The sequence below is a fragment of the Nyctereutes procyonoides genome, unplaced genomic scaffold (genome assembly GCF_905146905.1).
Source record: "Nyctereutes procyonoides isolate TBG_1078 unplaced genomic scaffold, NYPRO_anot_genome, whole genome shotgun sequence".
In the NCBI taxonomy this organism is placed as follows: Eukaryota; Metazoa; Chordata; class Mammalia; order Carnivora; family Canidae; genus Nyctereutes; species Nyctereutes procyonoides.
In genome coordinates, this window is record NW_026575131.1 from 40911557 (window position 1) to 40925595 (window position 14039).

The 14039-nt window shown below is 44.3% G+C and overlaps 1 protein-coding gene across 3 annotated transcripts in view; it reads left to right on the forward strand.

The window, feature by feature from the left end:
• LOC129522055 (nucleoside diphosphate kinase 6) overlaps nucleotides 1-5237 on the forward strand; it is a 39503-nt gene extending 34266 nt beyond the window's left edge. For all 3 annotated transcript variants that reach the window (XM_055344134.1, XM_055344136.1, XM_055344135.1), the window contains 5 exons: nucleotides 215-311; nucleotides 2096-2198; nucleotides 3371-3410; nucleotides 4034-4194; nucleotides 4472-5237. In XM_055344134.1, the coding sequence (XP_055200109.1) occupies nucleotides 215-311; nucleotides 2096-2198; nucleotides 3371-3410; nucleotides 4034-4194; nucleotides 4472-4638 (568 nt within the window). In that variant the 3' untranslated portion in view covers nucleotides 4639-5237. The remainder of the gene's footprint in view (nucleotides 1-214; nucleotides 312-2095; nucleotides 2199-3370; nucleotides 3411-4033; nucleotides 4195-4471) is intronic.
• The last annotated feature ends 8802 nt before the right edge of the window (nucleotides 5238-14039 follow it).

The following is a 14039-nucleotide window of genomic DNA, read 5'->3' on the forward strand; positions in this document are numbered from 1 at the left end:
AAACACAATGAAAAGTTAGAAACTGAAGGGACCATTGGCAGAGACAAGTAATGTTTAATCTTGAATTTCTCCTGAATAGGTAACTCCTTTGTATGTAACCACCATAGGCCTTGAAAGTGAGATGGCTGTTGGCTTGCAAGGTTGCATGGCTCCAGAGTAGGGAGGGTGGGGATCGTAGCTTGGAGGGGTCCTTAATCCAGCTTTCTGATGGCAGGAGTGAGATGACCTCGATCTTGCGAAGCCCTCAGGCTCTCCAGCTTACTCTGGCCCTGATCAAGCCTGATGCTGTTGCTCACCCCCTGATTCTGGAGGTAAGAAGGAATCCTAAACCTCTACTGTATGCCCTGGGCACTGCTTCTGTTTCTGGGGCTGCAGAGCCATTTGTGAAGACTGACAGCACAGTCCTATGAAAGATGCTATGGAAGCAAAGCTAGGACCTGTGGACTCTGACTCTAAGAATACAAAAATCTACTGGAGAATTGGGGCAGATAAAAAATATAAGGGTCCAATACAGTAAGAAGAACCAAACCTCAAGACAATGTATGTATATTAGTTTTCTCTGGCTGTGTAACAACGTACCACAAACTTAGCAGCTTAAGACAACATTTCTTATCTCACAATTCTAGAATTTAGAAGTGCAGTAGGCTTGCCTGGATTTTTCCTTAGGGTTTCACAAAGCCGAAGTCAAGGTGTTGGCTGACTGGCTCCTTAGCTGGAGGATCTGGGAAAGAATCCACTTCCAAATTTGTTCGGGTTGTTGACAGAGTTTGATTCCTATGGTTATAATACTGAGGTCCCCATGTCCTTGCTTGCCTTCAGGCAAGGACTGCTCCCAGATTTTAGAGACCACTCACATTCCTCATCACATGGCTCACTCCATCTTCAAGACAGCAGTGGTGTGTTCAGTGCTTCTCATGCTTAAATCTGACTTCTCGTTTAGCTGCTAGCCAGATAAAAGTCTGCTTTTTAAAAGTTCATATAATTAATCAGGCTCATCCTGATAACTTCCCTTTTGATTAAAGCAAAGACAACTGATGGAGTGGCTGGGTGGCTCAGTTGGTTGAGCATCCAACTCCTGATTTCAACTCAGGTCATGATCTCAGGGTCATTGGACTGAGCATCATTTTGGGCTCTGTGCTCAGTGGGGAGTCTGCTTGAGATTCTTTCTCTTGCCCTCTTCCTCTCCCCTCCCCACCACATACTCTCACTCTCTCTCTAAAATGAATTTTTAAAAATAAATACACCAAAGTCAATTGATAGCAACCTTAATTACACCTGAAAATCCCTTTTGCCATATGATATAACATAATCATATTGCATCATATTCACAGTCTTGGAGAGTAGGGTGCAGAACCTGGGTGGAACTAGGGGAGGGTCATTGTAGGGTTCTGCCTACAATAGTTGGATAAGTACTAGCTGAGCAATTCTGCTAGGTAAGCACACTGTGGTGCAGAGGAAGACCAGAGCAGTCAGAAATGGTGGCCTGCAAGTGTTGGGACCTGGCCAGGCTCAAAGGAAAGATGGGCTTCAGTTAGTGTTCAGGAGGGCAGGTGTTCCGTAGAGGGAGACACTGAAACAGGAACACATATGGTGGATCTGAGGGCCATAGGCAGGCTGGGGTGATGGGACTAGAGAATTGGAAGAGGTGGAGGACAAGGACAGTACAACCTTGAACACTGGGCTAGAGTAGTTGTACCTCATTCCATGGGTAAGGTTCTGACCAGAGTGTGATATATATTTTATGGTGTTCTTAATCTGTCAAGTGTGATAGTTTGGAGAGAGTGGGACAAACTCAAGGCAGGACCACTATCAAGATATTTTTAGGATGGTTCGAGAAGTGGGTCATGTGGGCTGTAGGAACAGAAGGGCAGAGATGGCACTTCCTGCCCCCTGCACCCGAGGCTCATGCTCTGGCCATGTGACTGAAGGTCTTTACCTCACTCCACCTTCTTTCTCTTCCTACCCAACTATGGGACAGACTCTCAAGTCCTGGGCTCTGGTGGGTCCTCATGGTTCTTTTGATCAGTCTGTGTCTCCTATTCATTCCAGAGGTCCCTTTGACCAATTTTTATCTTTGATGTGGTTGTTTATCCAGGCTGTTCATCAGCAGATTCTGAGCAACAAGTTCCTTATTGTACGAATGAAAGAACTTCTGTGGAGAAAAGAAGAATGCCAGAAGTTTTACCAAGAGCATGAAGGTAGGATCAACAGTCCTTTGAATGGGAGACTTCTCTGTCTCAAGATGTGTGCAAGAGAGATTTTCACCTGGATGCACAATAGCAGCCTGTCCCTGACCTACCAACTGTAATACTGTGGCCATTCTTCTGACGTCTCGCTTGATACACAAACTTCTCATGATCATCAATCTTCGGAAAATATTTTCCAGGGGTAGTCTAGGTGGCTGTCAATTGAGTGTCCAATTCTTGATTTTGGCTCAGGTCATGGTCTCTGTGTCGTGGGATCAAGCCATGGGATCGAGCCCTGTGTTGGCTTCATGCTCAGTTTGGAGTCTGCTTTCCCCTCTCTCTCTGGTCCTCCCCCCACTTGCACTCTCTCTTTCTCTCTCAAATAAATAAATACATTAAATCTTTAAAAAAAATTTTTTTTCTAGGAGGGTTCCACTTCATAGTCCTAACCAAAAATTTAGTTTTATGTCCTGATGATATCAGTAGTTAGTAGTTAGTGCATGTTTACTATTTCAGACCTTGTCCTAGTGCTCATGATTTCATTGAATTTTCCCTAGAGCCCTATGGGGTGTAGGTATTGTTATGTCTCCAGTACAAAGATTAGGAGCCTGAGTTAGGAAAATTAATGACCTACCCAAAATTGCACAGGTTGTAAGTGGCAGTGCCTAGATTCAGACCCAGGTATGTCCTTATTCTTTTCTCTAAAACAGTTTTTATTGGGGTGCCTGGGTGGTGCAGTCGGTTGAGCATATGACTCTTGGTTTTGGCTCAGGTCATGATCTCAGGGTCATGGGATTGAGCCCCACATCAGGCTCCACCCTCAGTGTGGAGGCTGCTTCAGACTCTCTCCCTTTCTCTCTCTGCCCCTCTCCCTTGCACTCTCTCTCTAAAGTGGATGAATAAATAAATAAAATCTATTTCAAAAATATTTGAGAGAGAGAGAACATGAGCAGAGAGAGGAGCAGGGGAAGAGGGGCAGAAGGCCAGAGAGGCAGAGAGAAGCAGACTCCCTGCTAAGCAAGAAGCCCAAAGTGGGACTCGATTCCAGGACCCTGACTGAGCCACTCAGGTGCACCAAATCTTTTTTAAAAATAAAACAATTTTTGTTATTTTGAGTAAGGAGGCAGAAGTACAAACGTTCTCTTGGGCACCAATGTCTTGATGAAGTTACTCTCTCCTTGCAGGGCGTTTTTTCTATCAGCGGCTGGTGGAGTACATGGCCAGGTACTTCTAATTTTCGTTTTGGCATCTTTATCCACCAAGATTTATCTCTCGGGGCAGCCCAGGTGGCTCAGCGGTTTAATGCCACCTTCAGCCCAGGGTGTGATCCTGGAGACCTGGGATCAAGTCCCACGTCAGTCTCCCTGCATGGAGCCTGCTTATCCCTCTGCCTGTGTCTCTGCCTCTCTCTCTCTGTGCGTGTGTGTCTCTCATGAATGAATAAATAAAATCTTTAAAAAAATTATCTCTCCTGCTCCCTAAATTTTTAAGTTTCATTTAGCACTCTTTAAAGTTGTAATCAGTGTTAAGTGTCTGAAGATACATGGACTTGAGGCCATAACTAAGCCAACACTGACCTGGTAGCCACTTGTCCCATGATGGTTATTGGTCCAATGGCTAGAGAAGAGTGTTGTTGAATGCTACTGAGCCACTATGCTGACCTCTGTGGCCTTTCTTGTATACACGGAGTGGCCTTCCATCACTTACTACTTGAAGCAGCATCAGTACTTAGCTAGAAAGGCAAGGTAACTCTCAGGACATAGTATGCCTTTATTCATGCCCTGCTCACAGTGTGCCCTCCTCGACCACATAGCCAGATTCCTGATATGTGCTCCTTTTGTACACAGCGGACCAATCCGAGCCTACATCCTTGCCCGCAAGGATGCCATCCAGCTCTGGAGGACCCTGATGGGACCCACTAGAGTGTTTCGAGCACGTCATGTGGCTCCAGATTCAATTCGTGGAAGTTTCGGCCTCACTGACACCCGCAACACGACCCATGGCTCTGGTGAGTCCGCCTCCCCTGTCCTTGGCCACCAATAAGAGAGGATGGTTTGGGGTTGGTGGTCAGGCCATATGTTGGAGTTAAGGGGTAACCCTGCCATAAACGTTCCTCCCAAATACATTTCTCTTCTTTTGTGGCCATCTCCACAGACATGGCCTCAGGACTTAGGGTCAGGAGGCAGAACTAGAGGCTCGGGTTTCTGAATCTGTTTATAACTGTCTCTTGCCTCCAACTAGCACACCTTATGAGCACTCCTTCTCTTTCTTACCTCCCCTTACAGACTCTGTGATTTCCGCCAGCAGAGAGATTGCAGCCTTCTTTCCTGACTTCAGTGAACAGCGCTGGTATGAGGAAGAGGAGCCCCAGCTGCGCTGTGGCCCTGTGCACTACAGTCCAGAGGGAGGCATCCACTGTGTAGCTGGACCAGGAGGCCCAGGACCAGCCTGATGCAAGCCTGTTGGTCTGCGAAGACTGGCTGCACTGCCCAGCCTTTTCTCAGAGACCTAGGACCAGGGAGGCCTGGGGATCGTAGCGCCATCTTTGCTGGGCACCACACATACCTGAGGATCTAGCTCCTCACTTCCACCTGCTCTAGAATCTAGCTATCTACCTCTTTTCCAGAACGTTCATGGGTGGTTCAGAGCAGTAATGGCTCCTCTTTTCTCTAAGAACTATTCATCCTTTTCAAGGAGGAGTTTGCCTAATTGACTTGCCTGAAAAATGCAGTGACTATAAGCACCATTTGGCCTGTCTTCCTCAATAAAAATCAGTGTTCTACTGAATCTTCAAGACTAGGAGCACTATTCTAGGTGCTTTCTCTCTTTCTCCTTAAGTGGAATAATTAAACCTGTCCTGGGAATGCCTGGGTGGTTCAGTCTGTTAAGCATCAGACTCTTGATTTTAGCTCAGGTCATGATTGATTGGGTCGTGGGATTGAATCCTGCATCAGGCTCTGTGCTTAGTGCAGTCTGCTTGAGATTCTTTCTCTCCTCCATCTGCCACCCCTCTTGCTCTCTCTCTCTCAAATAAATTTAAGAAAAAAACTGTCCTGGAGCCAAGTTTCTGGTCTATGCTAAATGGAGAGAATTGTGTGAATGTGAATTCACACATGTGTGTAGCTTGTCCAGTGCATAAAGGAACCCAGTGACAAAGTTGAGTGTGGGCCCAAATGCATGCTGTGCACCAGGAGTAGGACTGCATCCTAGGGGAAGGGGCAACTTTTATTTGAACAAGGATGTGTCTGCCCAATAGAAGCATGTTTTTATGACTCACTTTTCTGTTTTGCACAAAGCCACTAAAGTTAGCCATGTCTCTGTTATAGATGAGAATGAAAGTTAACCATTGCTACATTACAAATCACCTCAACATTTAGTGACTTAAAACTGTAGTTTATTTTTATGTGTCTCTGGATTGGCTGGGTGATTCTGGTGGTGTCACTTGGACTCACTCATGTGGCTGCATTCAGCAGGTGGGTCAAATGTGGTATTTTATCCTGAACTGCTTCATAGCATGATTGTTTCAGGGTTCCAAGAGGACAGGCCCCCATTCATAAGCTTATCAAGCTGCTGCTTGTATCATGTTTGTTAATATCTCGGCCAAAGCAGGTCATGTGGCCAAGCCCAGGGTTCAAGTGTGTCGAGACTATAAGGGGGGCATGGATACTGGGAGGTGTGAATCATTGCCGGGGGGTGGGGTGCCATAACTATGACAATTTACCATACAGGGAGTAATGAGGAACCTTGAATTTATATAGAATTTGTGAAAAATATTTGCACAAGCTAACAAAGCAGATAAAGAAATAGAGAAGGAAGGAAAGAAACAAGGATGTGTGGATCAGGAAAGTCGAAAGAAGAGTTTTTCGGGAGAATGAAGCAATGTTGAATATTGTTGTGAAGTCCAGAAAGATGAAGCTTTTAAAATACCCTCTAAATGTGGCAGCATGGAGGTCACTGTGACCTTGGTGAGAGCAGGTCCTCTGTGCCAATAGGGGGGTTACCTTGCGTGGAAGATGATGGGCTGAAGCATTTCTAGTGTCATACTACCTTTGGGCTTAGAGTGAAATATCTAGGAGTCTTAGAGAATCTTCTCACATCCGAATCTATAAATGTATCTGCATATGTTCCCACCTTCTCTTCTCTTCCTGTTACAATATAGGAAGCATCCTGCTTCCCATTAAGCCAGTCTTTCCATGTGCTCTGAATCCCACCTTGTTCTTTTGATTTTCTAGTCTCTACTGCACTTTCACTTTCTCTGCTGGGTCCCTTCCCTTTGAATTCAAACATGTTTTGGTGTCTCCCATCTTTCAAAATCTTTTTAACTCCACTTTCCTCTTCAGCTACCTCTGTTTCTTCATCTCTATACAAACAAACCCACACAAGTTGTCTGCTCTAACAGGCTCATCCCCCTTTTCCCAGCAGCCCACTCCAGTGTGGCTTGCACACTAACCACTCCAGAGGAGACTGGTTTCCTCATGCTTTTATCACTGTTGCCCAGTTCAGTGCCAGACATAGGTATCATTGTTTTGTAAATAGCACATAGTCTGGTCTTTGACATTGCTTAGGATCCCTCCATCTTTAAAATCTTGAAATCCTATTTTTAAATCATAGTCTTCTATATTCATCTCTCATGTCTTCTAGACCTAGACTATTTGCTCATTCACTCTCCTATGTAACTTTTTCATATATTCTCACTCCAAACCTCCAATAGCCTCTTTCTTCTTCCTCATTGCCCAACTGTTAACCCTGCCTTCTCTTTCAGGAAGTTAACAGCCAGGAAAGAAACTCCTTAGACTTCCAAGACCTTACTGAGCACCTACCTGCGTCTGTGCTCGTGTACTCTGCATCCCTCCTGTTAGAATAAACAATAGACAAACCTTCCAACCTCCTATTTAAAGCTTTCCCCATTTTGTGCAGGACATCTTATTGTCTGCTACCTATTCAAGGCATTGCTCCAGTAATTATTGCCTATGCGTCCTGCATCGTCAGGAGAGAGATGTTACAAATATGCTGCAGTTCCTCTCATTAAAAAATAAATAAGTAGGGGCTCCTGGCTGGCTCCGTTGGTAAAGCATGTGACTTGTAATCTCAGGGTCATGAATTCAAGCCCCACTTTGGGCATGGAGTCTACTTAAAATTTAAGAAATAAAAAACAAATAAAAGCAAATTTTCACACCACATCTCCTTCATGCCACTGTCCCATATCGCTTCTCACCTTTAGCAAAACTCTCAACAGAGTAACCTAGAACAGCAATGAGCAATGATTTTCAGTCTAGACAAAATGGTGTAGACCCATTTATCTTTGCTCCTCCCTGAGGAGCTGAGTACAACCATAAACCTGAAAAGAATGCAAAAAACAAAGGGAACTCTGAAAAGTTCTCTGAAGTAGAACTGGTTTGTGACTTCCAGACTAGAGGAACAACACAGCAGCAGGGCATCTTAGGTCTCCCCACACAACAGAACAAGGTGAGCAAGACTAGGCATTTCCCAAATCCTAACCCAGCAACAGATGGCAGCCCACATGGCCTATTCTTTCCCATGACTAAACAGACTAAATAGAAAGTCCAGCTCAAAACACCCGGCAAACTGACAGGAGGATTGATCAGGAGTACCAGCTATCAATAACTAGGGGAAGTACTCTACTTCCTATCCAAGTCTGTGGCTACCCTCCCCCATGGAAAGATAATAAGCTGATGGAGTAACACAAGAGAGACCAAAACAAGTGCCCAAAGTCCAAGTTCTGTGACCAAAGTTAGACATCTAAGTCAAAGTCAAAAGTAAGTTCCAAGATCCAAGTCAATCCCATGTCTGAGTTCAATGTCCAGAACAAGTTGAGTCCCAAACGAAGGTTCCAGTCTAAGACCCAGGTCCCCCAGTCTAGGTCTATGGTTCTGGTTCAGATCAACATTCCAGGTCCAAGGTCAATGTCCTAGTGTAGGTCTGATGTCTAGGTATGAGGTCTTGACATGAGGTCAAAGTCTCAGTTTAGATGTTGACATTCAAGTAACAGTTGCAAGGGCTAGATCCATCACTGAAGACTGAGGACAGGTCCAACATCACAGGCAAAGAGAGTTCCACAGATGAGATTTGATGTTCAAGTCCAAGGTCCAGTTCTATGTCCAAGGGCCAGTTTGAGATCTAAGGGCCAACTCCAAGATCTAGGCCCAAATCTGAGGTCAAGGTCCAGGTCCAGAGCTTGAGAACAAGGTCCCTAAGTCTACATTTAGGTCAAGGGCCAGGTTCAAGATCCATGTCCCATTTCCAAAGCCTAAGACCAATATAAGTATCCAAGATCAAACACAGATCCACACCCTACATTCAAGCCCAAAGGGCAGATCCAAGTTTAAAATGTTCAGTGTTCAAATCTGAGATCCACGATACTATTTTATATCAATATAGAAGTCCATGTTCAAGGACCAGGTTTATTTTTTTTTAAAGATTTTATTTATTTATTCATGAGAGATATAGAGTGAGAGAGAGAGGCAGAGACACAGGCAGAGGGAGAAGCAGGCGCCATGCAGGTAGTCTGATGTGGGACTCGATCCCGGGTCTCCAGGATCAGGCCCTGGGTTGAAGGCGGCATTAAACCGCTGAGCCACCTGGGCTGCCCAAAGGACCAGGTTTAATGTCAAGACTAACTTACAGACCAGTTCCACATCCAATATCTACAACAAAGTTCAGGAGCAGGTCAGTGTTCAGTTCCAAAGACTATAAGATCCAGATCCATGGTCCAGGTCCAACATCTATGTTCATATTTGAGGCTTAGGTCCAAGGTTAGTGTTTAATGTCAAATCTAGGTCCAGATTCACAGTCTAGATTCAAGGCCCATGTTCAAGGTTGAGGTACACTCAACTACTTCCAAAGTGCAGGTTCAGGTCAAGACCCAAAGTCTGGATCCACAATCAGATCCAATGCAGAGGTTCAAGGACCAGATCCAAGGTCCAATTCTAGGCCCATTTCCCAGGTGTAAGGTGAATCTAAGATCCAGATTAAATCCATGTCTAAAGTCCAGGTTGAGTTCCAGCTACAAGATCTAGATCTAAGTTCTAGTTCCAAGGTTAGGTATAATCTATTTTTTATAAAAATGAATGTTTGGGATGCCTGGGTGACTCAGCAGTTGAGTGCCTGCCTTTGGCTCAGGGCATGATCCTGGAGTCCTGGGATCGAGCCCTGCATCCGGCTCCATGCAATGAAGCCTGCTACTCCCTCCACCTGTGTCTCTGCCTCTCTCTCTCTCCTCTGTGTCTCTCATGAATAAACAAATAAAATCTTTTTTTTTTTAACAAATAAAATCTTTAAAAAAAAATTAAGAGGACTGCTTTCACCATATATGTACAGACCTAGATTCATTCCATCCCATTTGGAATGCTAATTTTTTATCTTTTATTAGCACAAATGCCATAAAACTGCCTTTCTAGGGATCCCTGGGTGGCGCAGCAGTTTGGCACCTGCCTTTGGCCCAGGGCGCGATCCTGGAGACCCGGGATCGAGTCCCACGTCGGGCTCCCGGTGCATGGAGCCTGCTTCTCCCTCTGTCTATGTCTCTGCCTCTCTCTCTCTCTCTGTGTGACTATCATAAATAAATTAAAAAAAATAAAAAAAATTAAAACTGCCTTTCTAGTCCTTAAACATCTGTGACATTTCTCTGTAAACTATTTGGTAAAAGTTTGTCTACTGGTTTACATCTTTAACTGACAATTAAATAAATTCAGAATTTTTTTAAACTAAGTTTTGGTGGTGTTTGCTTTATGACCTAACATTTGGATTCTAAGAATATTGTTATTACCATTAGTATTTGCCATAATAAATAGCACTTCCTATGGGCCCGGGACTTTGCTACACATGAAAATCAAATTTAATCCTGCTATTATCATTTCGTAGATGAGGAAACTGAGGTGGAGAGGTTAAGTAACTTATCCGTAGTCACAAAGCAAGAAACAAAACAAGGTACAGGATATGCTCTTAAACCACAGATAACGCTGACTAATTAGGATGCAAAGGTTTATATCCTACTAAATCTGTCCTTAAAGAAAAAAAAAAAAAGCTTCCAAGCAAAGACTGATACTCTTGCTGCCTTGACTAGGTTTTTGGAGAAAAGAAGCCCATGAGAATTAAGCCCCTGACACAGATGCAATATCTTCTGGGGGGAAAGCTAACCCAATTTGGTATATAAACTAAATCTGGAAGCAGTCTAAGGCTGCAGAGCTACCACCAGGATATCCTGATCAGGAGATTCCCAGACACCCAACCCAATTGCATGACTCTCTAAGGACAAAATCAGGGGTGGCTAAATCATGCTGCTCCAGAGGAGCTACTGAATCCAACCCTACCAGGACCCTCACCCAACCAAAAGGTAGTATTCCCTGAAGTCTGGAGAGCTCTGCTCTGAGATCAGGAATAGAAGAAAGGGGTGGAAGTGGGTGACTAAAGGCAATTCTCTTTCTCCTCCCCCTCCTCCCCTCCTCTTCCTCCTCCTCCTCTCCTTCTCCTCCTCCTCCTCCTCCTCTCCTTCTCCTCCTCCTCCTCCTCCTCCTCCTCCTTCTTCTTCTTCTTCTTCTTCTTCTTCTTCTTCTTCTTCTTCTTCTTCTTCTTCTTCTTTTTGAGAGAGAGGTAGAGAGAGTTGGGGGACAGGCATGGGGGTAAAGGGAGAGAGAATCTCAGGCAGACTTCATGGAGCCTGAGGCAGGGGTCAGTCTCACCACCCTGACATCATGACCTGAGCTGAAATCAAGAGTTAGATGCTCAACTGACTCAGCCAGTCAGGCACCCCTCTTCCTTCTTTGTTCTACATTTCTAATAAATAGGACTCTTCATTTATCATATTTTTTTAAGTCCATAGTGTTCTGAGTAAAAGCCAAACTAGCTCCTCAGAGGAGCCTGCTGGGTTCCACATTCTCTGGTGATCTGCTGCCTTTCTGACTCCATCTATTCTCCACCCTTCATTTGCTTCACCAGAGCCACACTGACCTCCCCTCTTGAAGCCTAGCACTGGCTGGTTCCTATGTAATGAACTCCTTTCTCCCAGACATATCAGTGGTATGTTCCAAGAACCCAAAACTGGGCCTAACATTTGAGAGTTAATAAATATTTTTGAATGAATGAGTGATAGGAGCAGAGTTAATTAAGAAAGAACTAAAGGGTTAGATAGAAGACAGATAAAAGATTGACAACACTGTCAAAATCAAAGCCTCCTTCTTTTTTTTTTTTTTTTCAAAGATTTTAAGTTATCTGTACACCCAACACAGGGCTTGAACTCAAAACCCTGAGATCAAGAGTCACATGCTCCTCCAACTGAGCCAGCCAGGCACCCTCAAAGTCTCCTTTTTATAGTCTATGTTTTCTAACATCTCATTTATGGTCCTGAAATGAAATTTATATTTAATAAGTTTTGCCCATACAAAGACTATTTTTAAAATAATGTGCTTCCCTATCTAAAATATCAAAAAGGAATTTTAAAAAGGAATTTATAATAAAACATTATGCATTTCAATATGAATTTCTTGTCAGGACTGCATTAAGAGACATAATAAAGCAATCAGATGCTATAGGCAGGTCATTGTGGACATGACAGTTACAAATGCAGACAGACAAGGATGTGTCTTACTGATGACTGGCATGCACATATTTTATTGGTTATAGACACAAATGTGCTATGTAGGTGGTAATTCAAAGACTACAGCTAGCTCTGCCATTGGTGGTGTGATTTTTTTTTTTATATTGGTGAATAGTTCTTGATAAAGTTTGAAAGTATTTTCCCTCGATTTACAATCTTTGCAAAAATTACTTTATGATATTATCTAAAACAGATTTATATTCTAGATTCACAGCATTACAAACAGATCCAAGGCCTATGGGGAAAAACCAGCAGAAGGAGGAAGAATTGATACAGATTTAAGAGACATTTAAAAAAAATGGAATTTGTGGATCTTGTCTGGATCCTGATCCAAAATTGCAAAAAGACTTTTTTGAGATGTTCAGGTAAATCTGAACATGGACTGAGTGTTAGATGATATGAAAGCACTACTGATAATTTTGTGAGAGGTGATAATGATACTGTGGTTATGTAAAGCAAAATGTCCTTATTTAGTAGAGTTGCACTGTGATATTTTTAGAATGGTATGTCACATTATATGGGACTTGCTTTTAAAAATTCAGCAACAGGGATCCCTGGGTGGCTCAGCGGTTTGGCGCCTGCTGCCTTCGGCCCAGGGCGCAATCCTGGAGACCCGGGATCGAGTCCCACGTCGGGCTCCCGGTGCATGGAGCCTGCTTCTCCCTCTGCCTGTGTCTCTGCCTCTCTCTCTCTCTCTCTCTCTCTCTGACTATCATAAATAAATAAAAATTAAAAAAAATAAATAAAAAATAAAAATTCAGCAACAGGGGATCCCTGGGTGGCTCAGCAGTTTAGCGCCTGTCTTTGGCCCATGGCGCAATCCTGGAGCCTGGGGATCAAGTCACATGTCAGGCTCCTGGCAAGGAGCCTGCCTCTCCCTCTGCCTGTGTCTCTGCTTCTCTCTCTCCCTCTCTCTCTCTCTCTCTGTGTGTCTATCATAAATAAATAAAATCTTTAAAAATAAATAAATAAAAATAAAAATAAAAATTCAGCAACAAGAGAAAAAAAATATGGAGAAGAAGGAAAGGATGAATCAAGAGTAGCAAAACAGTTTAAATCCCGAAATGGATCCAATTGGATCCAAAATCTCAGTGTGAAGATTAATTTGAATCAGGTTATTTTAAGGCAATTTTTTTTTTATTATTTTTTTTTTTATTTTAAGGCAATTTTAACATAGTCCTCAGAATCATCAAAATGTATGAGCATAGAGAATAAGAAGACCAGATGAGGGATGCCTGCGTGGCTCCGCAGTGGGACGCCTGGGTGGCTCAGCAGTTAAGCGTCTGCCTTGGGCTCAGGGTGTGATCCTGGGGTCCTGGGATCCAGTCCCACATCGGACTCCGTGGATGGAGCCTGCTTCTCCCTCTGTCTGTGTCTCTGCCTCTCTCTGTGTTTCTCTCATGAATAAATAAATAAAATCTTAAAAAAGGGGGGGGGGGCGAGAGAGATTTTAATGCCACTTTTTTTTTTTAAGATTTTATTTATTGGGTCGCCTGGGTGGCTCAGCAGTTGAGCGTCTGCCTTCAGCTCAGGGCGTGATCCCGGGGTCTAGGATCGAGTCCCACATCAGGCTCCGCTTGAAGAGCCCACTTCTCCCTCTGCCTGTGTCTCTGCCTCTGTGTGTCTCTCATGCGTAAATAAGTAAAATTTATTCATTCATGAGAGAGAGAGAGAGAGAGAGAGAGAGAGAGAGAGAGGCAGAAAGGCAGAGACACAGGCAGAGGGAGAAACAGGCTTCCAGAAGGAGCCCGATGGGGGACTTGATCCTGGATCCCAAGATCATGCCCCAAGCCAAAGGCAGAAGCACAATAGCTAAGCCACCCAGGCGTACCTAAATAAAATCTTAAAAAAAAAAAGATTTTATTTATTTGTTGGAGAGAAAGAGAGACTATGCAGGAGCCGAGGGAAGGGGCAGAGGGAGAGGGAGAAGCAGACTCCCCGCTGAGCAGGGAGCCCCACAGCGGGCTCCATCCCAGGACCCCAGGACCCCCAGGCCTCACCACCAGAGCCAAGGCAGATGCTCAACTGAGCCATCCAGGTGCCCCTTAATGCCACTTTCTTGAGCCATAACCACAGGTGACCAGAGCCCTGGCCCACCTGATCAGGGCCATGATGTCCCCATGCTCGAGGCCGTGACCTTCATTCTCCCCGCCGTGATGAGGCTCTGCCTGGCTCTCCAGACCGAGGCCACAACCTCCAGCTCTGAGCTATGAGATGGAGAGGCTCCTGCGGGTCTTGGA